Consider the following 12,212-nt stretch of genomic DNA (forward strand, 5'->3'; position numbering starts at 1 on the left):
GTCCCAAACGACTTTCGGGCTCGGTGGGGTTGCCCCGGGGCCCAATTTTTATGCACGAACTTTCCACTGGGTGAAAATTTTAAAACTGACAAAGGGGTTCAAAAAAAAAAAAAAAAAAAAACTATGCGCCAAACAGTTTTGGGAACCGAGCTAATTTTTTGCCCCACACGACTCCGAGCCTGGAGGAGTTGCCCCGGGGCTAAAATTTGAAAACGGACCCAGAGGTTCAGAACGATGAAGAAAAGACGTGGGCCAGACGATTTTGGGAACGAAGCTCATTTGGTGCCCCAAAAGCCTCCCGGGCCTGGCGAGGCTGCCCTGGAGCCAAATGTTTATAGGCGAACAATTTGCCGAGCGAAATTTTGAAAACGATCTCGGGGGTTCAGAACGATGAAAAAAAGTTGTGCACTAGACGGTTTTGGGAACAGAGCTCATTTGATGCCCCAATCGACACTCAAGCCCGACAGGGCAACCCAGGGACCAATTTTTGTGCATAAAATTTACGCCTGGCGTAAATTTGAAAACAAACCCAGAGGTTGAGAATGATGAAAAAACGTCGTGTGTTTAAAAATTTTGGGAACGGAGCTCATTTGTGCCCCAAACGACTCCCGAATCCCGCAGGGTTGTCTCGGTACCCAATTTTTGTGCACGAACTTTCTGTCGGGCGAAAATTTGAAAACGGGCCCAGGGGTTCAGAACGATGAAAAAAAAGTCGTGTGCTAGACGATTTTGCGAACGGAGCTCATTTGGTGCTCCGAACGGCTCTTGGGCCTCATATGACTTCCTTAGGGCGCAATTTTTGTTTGCTAACTTTTCGTCAAGTGAAAAGTTGAAAACGGACCCAGGGTTTTTGAACGATGAAAGAAATTCATGCGCCAGACAATTTTGGGAACGGAGTTCATTTGGTGTCCTAAACGGTTTCCGGGCCTGGCAGAGTTACCCAGGGGTCCAATTTTGTGCTTGAACTTTCCGCCAAACGGCTTCCAGGGGCCCAATTTGAAAACGAACCTAAGGGTACAATAAAAAAAAGTCGTTTGCCAGAAAGTTTTGGGAAAGGAAATCATTTTATTCAACAAATGGTTTTCGGGACCGGTAGGGCTGCCTTAGGGCCCAATTTTTATGTGCGATCTTTCCTTCAAACGAAAATATGAAAATGGATCCAGGGGTTCAAAACGATGAAAAAAGTCGTGCACAAGACGGTTTTGGGAACGGAGCTCATTTTGTGACCCAAACGGCACCCGAGGTCGATGGGGCTGCCCCGAGACCCAATTTTTGTGCGCGAATTTTTCATCGAGTAAAAATTTAAAAACGGATCCAGGGGTTCAGAACAATGAAAAAAAGTCGAGCTCCAGACGATTTTGGGAACGTGGCTCATTTGGTTCCTCAAACGGCTCCCGAGCCCCGTGGGGCTACCCTGGGACCAAATTTTTGTGCGTGAATTTTCCGTCGGGTGAAAATTTTAAAATGAACCCAGGAGATCAGAATGATGACAAAAAAAAGTCGAGCACCAGACGGTTTTGGAAACAAAGCTCATTTCGTGCCCCAACCGGCACCCAATCCTAGCGGGGCTGCCCCGGAGCTCAATTTTTTGTGTACGAACTTTTTGTTGGAAAAACAATTTGAAAAAAGACCAAGAGGTTTCGAACGATGAAAAAAAAATACTCGTGCGCCAGACGGTTTTGGAAATGGAGCTCATTTGCTACCCGAAACAACTCCCCGGGCCCCCTGGGGCTGTCAAGGCCAAATTTTTTTACGCGAACTTTCCACTAAAAAAAATTTGAAAATTAACCCAGGGGTTCAGAATAATGAAAAAATGCTAGGTGCCAAATGATTTTGGGAACGAAGCTCAATTGGTTCCCCAAACGGCTCCCGGGTGCGATGGGCTCCCTAGAGGCCCAAATTTTGTGCGCGAACTTTTCGCTGGTCAAAAATTTGAAAACAAACCTAGAGGTTCAGAATGATGAAAAAAATTCGTGCACCTGACGGTTTTGGAAACGGAGATCATTGGTGCTCCAAACGGCTCTCGAGCCTGACTGCGTTGTCCCGAGGACCAATTTTTGTGCGCGAGCTTTTTGTCGGGCAAAAATTTGAAAACAGACCCAGGGGTACAGAACGATGAAAAAAAGTCGTGCACCAAACGATTTTTGGAACTTAGTTTATTTTGTGCTTCAAATTGTAAGCGTACCTAGCAGAGCTGGCACGCGGCCCAATTTTTGTGCTCGAACTTTCCATTGGGTGAAAATTTGAAAACGGATCCAAGGGTTCAAAACAACAAAAAAAAAATTGTGCCCTAGACAAACTTGAGAACGAAGCTCATTTCATGGCAAAACGGCTCCTGAGCCGGCAGGGCTGTCTGTGGGCCCAATTTTTGTGCCCGTACTTTTCGTTGGAAGAACATTTGAAAATAGACACAGAGGCTCAGAACGATGAAAAAAGGTCGTACACCAAACGGTATTGGGAACGGAGCTCATTTGGTGCCCCAAACTGCTCCTAGGCTCGACGAGGCTGTCGAGGAGCCCAATTTTTGTCGGCGAACTTTCCACCAAGTGAAAAATTGGAAACAGACCCAGGAGTTGAGAACAATGAAAAAAAGTCGTGCGTCCGATGGTTTTAGCAACAGAGCTCATAAGGTGCCCCAAAAGACACACAAGGTTTACAGGGCTGCCCCGGGGCCAAATTTTTGTGCGCGAACTTTCCGCCAGGAGAAAATTTCAAAATAGACCTAGAGGTTCAAAATGATAAAAAAAAATTTGTGCACCAAACGATTTTGCGAACAAATCTCATTAGGTGCCCCTAACGGTTCCTAAGCCCGACGGGGCTTCCTGGGGCACTATTTTTGTACGCGAACTTTCCATCAAGTGAAAATTTGAAAACGGGCCCAGTGGTTCTGAATGATGAAAAAAAGACATGTGGCAAGTTTTAGCAACGGAGCTAATTTGGTGTCCCAAATGGCTCCCAGCCCTACGGGATTACCCTAGGGCCCAATTTTTGTGCGTGAACTTTCTGCCAGGCGAAAATTTGAAAACGAACCCAAGGGTTCAGAATAATGAAAAGAAGTCATGCACTAGACGATTTTGGTAACGAAGCTCATTTGATGCCCAAATGGCTCCCGGGCCCCGCGGTGCAGCCCCGAGGCCAAATTTTTGTGCGCGAACTTTCCTCCGGATGAAAATTATAAAATGGACCCAGGAATTTAGAAAGATGGGAACATAGCTCATTTTGTTCCCAAAACGACATCTAAGGCCCAATTTTGGAGCCCGAATTTTTCGTCGGAAAAAAATTTGAAAACAGACCCAGAGTTCAAAATGATGAAAAAAGTCGTGCGTCAGGCAGTTTTAGGAACGGAGCTCATTTAGTGGCCTCAACGGCTCCCGGGACTGATGGGGCTTCCCCAATGACAATTTTTTTTATGCGAACTTTCCGCCGAGCGAAAATTTGAAACTGTACCCAAGCGTTCAGGACGATGAAAAAAGTCGTGCGCCAAACGGTTTTGAGAACAGAGCTCATTTGGTGCCCTAAATGGCACCCCGTTCCGATGGGGATGCCCAGAGCCTAATTTTTGTGCGCGAACTTTCTATCGAGCGAAAATTTCAAAATAGACCCAGGGGTTCAAAATGATGAAAAAACGTCGTGGCCAGACAATTTTGGGAACGGAGCTCATTTGGAGCCCCAAACAGCTTCCGAGCCCAGCGAAGCTGCTTCAGGGCCCATTTTTTGTGCGCAAACATTCCACTAGGCGAAAATTTGAAAATGGGCCCAGGGGTTTAGAACGATGAAAAAATTTTGTGCGTCAACACAGCGACTCTAGTGTATCTCTGCTTCACAAGTTCTTATGTTCTTCTCAAGGTAATTGTTGTAACTAATGTAGTTCCAGATTATATGATCGATTGTATTTTGTTTAATTTGACTTTAGATTAAGCATTCGAAGAGTTTGTGCAGGCGATTCCTATTTGGTGCCTGGTGCGACAGTGGCTACCTTACTAATGCTCGGTGCACTTCATGCTCGTCGGCTATATGATGATAAGAAGGTATCTATAATCCATAAGATAGGACGAATACTGTTAGTGTTAGTCTTTAGAACGATTTATTCATTCAGGAAAGAAATTGGTGGAGTTCTTATGTGGTTCTCCTTCTTAGTTTATGATATTAGTTTGTTTCTTTTCATGTGTTTTGTAAAACAATTACCTATCTCCTGATATTGATTTTCTGCTGGGTGACTTCGTTTATTGTTGAACTATTTATTGGTCTCAGGAGCAAGATAGCTAGGATGAGTTAAGTTTCTTTTTTGGAAGAACCAATTTGTGTCTTGTAATATATGGAGATTGATTGTTTTACAGTTTCAGAAGTGAATCTCTGTATCTTTGTTCAGGTTGAAGAGGCACGGGAGAGAGGCATAGAGCCCGAGTTCAAGTCGGATATTAAAGTACAAGATTTAGACAGAGATAAAAGATGTTGAAGATTTCATTTTTTTTGGGTGAAATTTTGTTGGTAGCCACGTAGTTCCTCATTTAGTTTGAATTGTCTCCTTCCAATTGCAGGCAACGTTTTTGAGATTGATACCTTTACGTTTAGTTTCAAGATGTTGGGGTCACATAGCTAATGTGGTGAGTAACCTTCCAGTTCTTTAGCTGGAAAATATTGTCATTTTCTGGTTTTCTTTTTTGAGTTTGAAAATATTCCTATGATATGATCAAGGTAGACTTATTTTTCTGGATAATTCTATACCCACTGCAACAGTAATTCGTATTTATCTCATTAGCGTTAAACTTATGGGGATCCCTTACTTTCAAACTCATTTCATCTGTGTAAGGCTTACATTTGGCCCCTTCAATTATCTCATTACTAAAATTACCAGGAAAAAGTTTCCTCCATGTGGATGGAGGGGAAAATAGAGTAAAAACTAAGACGACATACTTTTACCATTTCACCCATATTTGAGTAATATCTGTAAAGAAATCACATTTCTTTGACATTAATGCTATGTTTTTCCTATAAAGAAGTATAAATAGTCTCCATATATATATATATATATATATATTTTTTTTTTTTTCTCTCTACTGTTGTAGTGCTGACATTGTATGTGATGTTATGTTGGTTTGGTTTAGGAACTTCCTGTCTGGCTGCGTCCATATGTGCATAGGGCATGGGCTCGAGCATTTCATTCAAGTATATGATTATTCACCATATTACTTTTAGTCCTTTATTTTTATTGAATTGGATTTTTGTTTGTCATGTTCAGTATTTTGGATTTACATGGTGGGTATATATACTTCGACTGAAATGAAAAGGATTAAAGTTATTATCTGTTTTATGTTACAGATTTAGAAGAAGTAGCTCTTCCTCTGGATGAATATGCTTCACTACGTGAGTTCTTTGTGCGCTCCTTAAAGGAGGGTTGCAGGCCCATTGACCCTGATTTACAATGCCTGGTAACTGGTAACCAGCATCTTGAACATTTAAATAATCCTCAAAAAGTTTCATTCTCGAGAACTACATTTGAAATGTATGACCTGCTAATTGTCACTAGGTTAGTCCGGTGGATGGTACAGTTTTAAGATTTGGGGAACTAAAAGGAGCAGGGGCAATGATTGAGCAAGTTAAAGGGTTTTCATATTCAGTCGCTGCTCTTCTTGGTGCTGGCTCTTTACTTCCCATGATGGCGGCAGGGGATAGCAATGAAGAGGGCAATGGACAAGAAAATAGTTCTGCTGATAATCGGAAAAGGTCATGGTGGAAAATTTCGCTGGCTTATCCTAAAGTTCTGGACCCTGTCTCGACATGGTACAGAAATACTGAAGTCCTTTGATACTCATTGGCCGGTCTTTATTGATGTGTTGTCATGGGATGCAAAAAATTATTGCTGCAAAACAAATATGATTTGAGAAAAAGAAACATTTTCTTTGATCAATTTCTTAAGTAGCCTCCCTCCCCCAACATCCCTTCTGGGATTTCAGTTTGCTATGCATTTTATATCTAAAGCTATGAGATGTAATTTGCCAACTCTTATAACATGGTGCCTACTGTTATCTCATATGAAAATGTGAATGTTCAGTTCCTGCTGGGAGCATATGGTCAAATTCCTTTATTGGAAAATGAAAGTAAGGAAGACGAAAACTAATTTGCAAAAAAAAGGGAGGGGAGGGGGGTGAGTGGGAGGAAAAACATTTTATTTATGAACAATATTTTCCAGTTAATGATTGCATTGTAATTGAATTCCTCTTCACTATCCTTTTGTTCTCCTTAGTATTAGTTGACGTAATCTTCTCTGGAAAGTGACGTTCTCCAAGATTCATTATGATGTTTTGCCACATGACAATTAAGTGATTTACATCTTAAATTCTCATTACAGCCCAGTGAAAGGCCTTTTCTACTGTGTAATATACTTGAAGCCTGGAGATTATCATCGAATACACGCACCAGTTGACTGGCAGGTCCTTGTTCGGCGCCACTTTTCTGGTAGTTGTCTTATTGGAAAGTTGTTTACATTTTGAATAACAAATGATGATTCTCAGTTGTGTTGACTTTTGACCTTACTATCTAGACCTGGTTCTCTCCTTCGTTTCTCTTAATGAAAGTTGGTTTTCTCTCAGAAAAGAGAAGGTTTTTATTCATCAACCATCTCGTTTCACTTTCCTACTATAATTTTCAGGTCACCTATTTCCTGTGAATGAGCGCGCTGTTAGAACAATAAAGAACTTATATGTTGAGAATGAAAGGGTACTTGTCCCTTCTCTGTCTCTTTCCTTTCAAGTGGGTGAACATATCTAGAGCTGCTTGGTTTATTTACTAGTCTGTGTAGTAATGCAAATTGCTTTATTTGCTTCAAATATGCAAAACCAAATTCCTAAGGTACCTAATTTCCTCAAGAAAATTGTGTGAATTGTCTAGAAATTTTTAGAAGTTGCGATCCAAAATATGTTTTTCACAGGCATTAGCCCTTTTAGTTATCACTGGCAATGTTGCAGGTTGTGCTTGAAGGGCTATGGCAGGAAGGATTTATGGCAATTGCTGCTATTGGGGCAACAAATATTGGATCTATCGAGGTAACCCTGCTTCCCCTCGGAGCTGATAAGCTATAAACTCTGAACTCTATTATATCGAAACCTGACGAAAATGGTTTGGGAAGCTGAAAAGACATAATGTGAGGAGCAGTTTTCCTTTCTATTGGTTTTCGCTTAGTAAACTATCGTTGTAAGATGATATGTTTGTAGTGGATATGCGACATGGGTGATCAATATCCTTATCTTCAAGGCCGTATGGCAATGCTCATATGAGTTGATGTGCTTAAAGGCATGTTTGGATTGATTAGAGGAAAAAATGTTTTTCAAAAAATTTATTTTTATTTAAACTCTTCAAATAAAAATTGTTTAAAATATACATTTAGAGTGTTTTTCAACCTTTTTCAAAATAACTTATTTTCAAAATTAAACACTTGAAAAGTTAAATCAACTACACCCCAAGTGTCATTGCTTAACTTGAATGTTACAGGTTCTCATTGAGCCAGAGCTACGGACAAACAAACCAAAGAGAAGAAAGTCACTCCATTCAGATCCTCCGGAGGAAAGGGTATATGAACCTGAAGGCGGGGGGATATTGCTGAAAAAGGGGGATGAGGTTATCTATGTTCTATGTCTTCTGATTTTGAAATATTTCTCTAAATTTGCGACATGTTTGAGAATGATTTTAAAATGTTAAAATCTTTATGTTATGTTCAAATCACTCCAAAACTTGCTTTTGATTAAAATTGAAGATATGCTTTAGAGTGATTTTGAATGAAAAATGATTTATTATTGATCTCTCCTAACAAACCAAAGCTTTTGCGTACTGATTTAATTAGTTCTTTGGTTACTTTGGGGTGTGGCAAATGCTTGCAGATGGCGGCTTTCAACATGGGATCAACGGTGGTACTGATCTTCCAAGCTCCTGTTTCTAATGTACACGAAAATGGAGACTCCAAATCAGAATTCAAGTTTTCTATTAAACGTGGAGACAGAATCCGTGCTGGAGAAGCACTGGGAAGGTGGAAATAATTCTTTACAAGACTTGACTGGAAATACTTCTTTGCCTATTTACATTATTTATATACAGTACTCTGATACAATTTTAACGACAAATCTACCAATATGAGTTGCTCCTTTCATTCTCTTAATTCTATTACTCCAATCTTTCTATAAACAATCATTTCTGCACCCTGTGATAATGGTTTGGATATTGATAGGAAAGAGAGACTTAACTTTAAGGACCAACAAATAGTACTTTCACGGCTCTGTGTTCGTATCTTCATAAATACTGAATGCGGGTTATCAACAGTAATCACACATAATTCCTTCAACGATACAAAATGACGAAATACAGTTGTATGACATTGATTTCAAAGAAAAACGATGATGAAATGCATCGCCTTAAGGTCAATAATTGGACCAGAATCGTCAGCTTACACAGATTTGAAATCTCAATGCATTTACATTACCCTATGAATAGCATCATCCTCCATTAGCCGAGAGCCCAAAACTGAAATGGATGCGTCTCTTTCTCTATGCAGCTAAATCAAAACTTTGGTCCTGAAATTTCAAATTTCAGATTTCCCGTTAGTGTTGTTCAGCATAAAGCAACAATGTACTGCAAAAGGATCGAACTCTAACTTGATCCTATCTATAATTTGCTTACAAGTTCTTGTCTTACACTGCCCTACTTTAAACTAGAATTTAGTCCTTTCATTAAACTTATCGAAAGTTATGAATACGAATCATGTAACTTTTACGTGGACAGCTCTCAATTGGCATGTATAGGATAGGGATATCTTAGTCCTAGAGGTTGAAAGAATTATGGAATAATGTACCTACGTCCAACACACAGGAGAATCTTCTTCCCTAAAAAATCCAAAATGATGCTCCTCCTTAAAGAAAAGAGAGAAGTATATGTTTATGGGATAGGAAATAATGCCTACATTAATTACACATGCATCATGTATCTACAGTTTCCAACAACGTTCGACTCAGAAACTAAAAAAGGGCTACAAGGACTAAGATGTCATCAGGAAAAAAAAAATGAGTTCAAGGGAAATAGACCAAGTAAAAAGAATTATACATTTCAGCCTAAAAATAGAGATAAAGAAAAGCGTGTTAAGATTCATCATAAAAGCACAGTTAACACTTGAGATATCATATCACATATCACATATTTCAAATTGAATGCTCTAATCTACTCTCCACAACCACTTTTTAACACTGGCTCTCCCACACCATGTCTTTCCCACACTATGTCTCTCCATCCATTACCAGCCACCTTTTAACATTGCCTTTCCATCACAAGCACAACGCTAATAATAGAAGTACAAGCAGATGATAAACTCATGCAGCAAAGGGGAGAGAGGAGGATATTGCGAGGTTGAAGGAAAGGAGAAATGATCTGTTTGAGTTTTTTAAATAAGAAATGAAACTTTTCAATGAAAAAATGAAAAAAGAGTAATGCTCAAAAGATGCTCGATACAAACTCCTCAAGGGAGTAACTAAAAACAAACAATGCAAAATAATTGCAAAGATTGTTAAGACAAAGTGAAGGCATCCAAGTTTAAATTAACACCTAACAAAGAAAAAATAGCAAGAGACTTGGAGGGAGCACCAAGGAGGCTTTCAGTTTAGCAAATTCACACAATCAAACCAAGAAAGGCATTCTGTAAGTTGAATGACTAAATGCGTCCACTGAAACTTTCAAACCTTCAACATGTGCCAACTCAAATTATGTCTAAAAAACAAATGCAAATTCACAATATCTTGGTCATCCAAATACTAATCAGTTACTCATCCAAATACTAATCAGTTGCCCAAATCACCCTCCCTCTACCTCTATCCAGAGCACTCGTTTATATTTTTTTAGATAAGAAACATTTCATTGAATGAATGAAATAAGGGGAGCCCCAAAGCACCTATAGGTGATAACAATAGAGATTTCCAATTGGAAAGCAAATAAGAAAGACTAAAATGCTTAAAAGGTTGTCTAGTTTTACACCAGTACAGAGTTATTATAGATAGAACCAAATCCACGAAACTATCGAAAACAGAAAAAGAGTCTAAAAAAAAAACGTCTATTGCGTTTGCCCATAAAGTCCAAAAGAAAGCTCGTACAATAGCCAACCAAACAGTTTCCTTTGGTCCAAGAAAAAGTTGTCTCACTACCAGAGATGCAAGAATGTCAAAAATATTATTTGGACAGGCCAACGACCGACCAAAGGCTTCCAAAATAATATCCGGAACACTTGTTTAGGATCACGTTCATTTGCCAGATTTTTGATATTTCCACGAGCAGTTCAAGAAGAGAGCCTAAACAAAAGGAACTATCGAGCTAAGAAAACAAGGAGCTCCTACGCAAGAGCCAAATATTTTGCTTTCCTATACTCTGCATAATCATTCTTTTCTCAATAACCCTAAGAGATAAATTCAGCGCAAAACAAGAAATTCCCTAAACCTTTAAGACAAAAATACGACCAAAACCTCATGTGGGAATTTACAGGTGTATTCAGACCGCAAAATCCTAATAACTAACGCTAGAAGAAATAAATCCTCAATTCCAATTTCCTCCTGTAAAACGAGCTCCAAAAGTCCATAAATCGGGCTAACGAACAATTAAAGAACAAATCCAATTTCATATAACACACCTGGAAGACCATGATTTCTAGTCGTAAACAGATCACAGGAATGATTAAATTAGAAAGAAGTAATAAACTAATAAGAAAAGTAAATTTCATAGGCACACCTACGTCTGTTTGGAGTAAGAAGAAGAAGAAGAAGGTCCACGCTTATTCCGGAGCAGCATGTATCCAAGGGGCAATACGACGCCGATCATCATTATAACAGCCCCAATTATGTATCGGAGTGGACTGGGCGGTTCCACTTCAATGAACGTACTGAACTGCGAAGAACGCAATCAAGTTTCCCGGATCAGAAATTCAGGATTTCCATTGCATAAGAAAACGAAATTTAAACAAAAAGAAGAACCCTAGAATTTGAGAATTCAATTGATTTACTGTTCTACGAGATCTGGATCTTAAAGTTGAAGAAACTTACCGGCATCTGTTGATCGGAGAACGAGAGGATCGCAGAAGGTGGAAGCCGGAGATTTGAGTGGAGGAAGAACGGCAACCGGCTAATTCACTTCATTTCTGATTTCTGTTTTGTGTTCTAATTTTTTAAAATTGAATTTACAAACATTTCTTTTCTTTTTGAAATAAATTTACAAACTATTTAGACAATTTTTCTTTTTATCTATATTTTTAGATATTAGTGAAGTGAATCGAATTTAAAAAGTTATGAAACATAAAAATTAAAAAGCAAAGTGTCATTAACATGAATATAATATACAACCTTTTTTTTAAAAAAAAAACAATATATAAAGGAAAATTTTCATTTAGACTTGTACCGGTGAAGTTTAGTAGTTATATCAGTTTACACTCTTTTTTAGATTTAATTGGAAAATATTGTGCAGGACCTTTAATTTTTTTTAAATTAAACCTCTAATTCGTTATAAGTAAATGGATTTAAAACTTTTATTATAATTATATTTGAAAATATTTAATGCATTCAATTCTTACACGTTATTATGGGTCATTTGGACCAATAAATAAATCTAGGATAAAGTAAAACTATGGGACTTTCCTTATCTTAAACGGACTCAAGATTGGTAGGAAATCGATTTAGGTGAGTTCATTTGAAATGTGAAAAGAGAGAATAGGCTGTAAGGCCCAATAAGCCCATCTCACCTCAGAGGCTGAGGCCAAGATCAACATATTCGGGAATGTGTAGTGCATAACAAAAAATTGACGTCCAAATTGAAAAATAGCAACAAAATAAAACTTTTGATTTATAGCAAAGTGACGTCAACTTGATTCGTGTATTAACACATTTTTTCTAGTCATGCCCTCACGATTGAAGTTGTGTGTGAGATGTTCGTAACATATTTTCTACTAGAGATTCCTTTCTTTTTGGGTCGATTGTTTCATATATTTATAAAGTGATCATATATTGTCACACCCTGCCCTAGACCACCCTCCGAGCCTGGGAGAGGGCATGATTGACAGCAGTTATCAACCCTTTGGTTGACACTTACTGCCTAATAACTCTTGCGGAAATAACTCTGATACCAATGTACAAATTTAACAACCAACTGATTAAGTAGGCCCATTTTATATTACAACAATGTAACATTTATACAACTGA

At 38.7% G+C, this 12,212-nt stretch overlaps 2 protein-coding genes across 3 annotated transcripts; one reads left to right on the top strand and one right to left on the bottom strand.

Moving 5' to 3' along the window:
• Window positions 1-2,320: 2,320 nt before the first annotated feature.
• On the top strand, window positions 2,321-8,149 carry LOC150031197 (phosphatidylserine decarboxylase proenzyme 1, mitochondrial-like). Its single transcript, XM_090309236.1, has 12 exons — window positions 2,321-2,451; window positions 3,914-4,028; window positions 4,370-4,423; window positions 4,539-4,604; window positions 5,106-5,166; window positions 5,320-5,429; window positions 5,528-5,781; window positions 6,350-6,456; window positions 6,650-6,717; window positions 6,966-7,043; window positions 7,489-7,614; window positions 7,875-8,149. Exons 1-12 carry the CDS (start codon window positions 2,321-2,323, stop codon window positions 8,028-8,030), a joined length of 1,326 nt encoding a protein of 441 aa, XP_090165362.1. The 3' UTR covers window positions 8,031-8,149.
• Window positions 8,150-8,234: 85 nt separating this feature from the next.
• On the bottom strand, window positions 8,235-11,207 carry LOC120067723 (uncharacterized). 2 transcript variants are annotated; one of them, XM_039019279.2, is made up of 3 exons: window positions 11,064-11,207; window positions 10,757-10,908; window positions 8,235-8,561 (listed from the first exon to the last, which is right to left on the bottom strand). In XM_039019279.2, the coding sequence occupies exons 1-3, from the start codon at window positions 11,067-11,069 to the stop codon at window positions 8,543-8,545; spliced, it is 177 nt and encodes a 58-aa protein (XP_038875207.1). In that variant the 5' UTR covers window positions 11,070-11,207; the 3' UTR covers window positions 8,235-8,542. The 2 variants fall into 2 exon arrangements, with proteins under 2 accessions (XP_038875207.1, XP_038875208.1); XM_039019280.2 differs by having other exon boundaries at window positions 10,753-10,908.
• Between the last annotated feature and the right edge of the window lie 1,005 nt (window positions 11,208-12,212).

This window comes from Benincasa hispida, unplaced genomic scaffold, assembly GCF_027475165.1.
Source record: "Benincasa hispida cultivar pf3 unplaced genomic scaffold, pf3_genome.v1.1 HicScf142, whole genome shotgun sequence".
NCBI classification, from domain to species: Eukaryota; Viridiplantae; Streptophyta; class Magnoliopsida; order Cucurbitales; family Cucurbitaceae; genus Benincasa; species Benincasa hispida.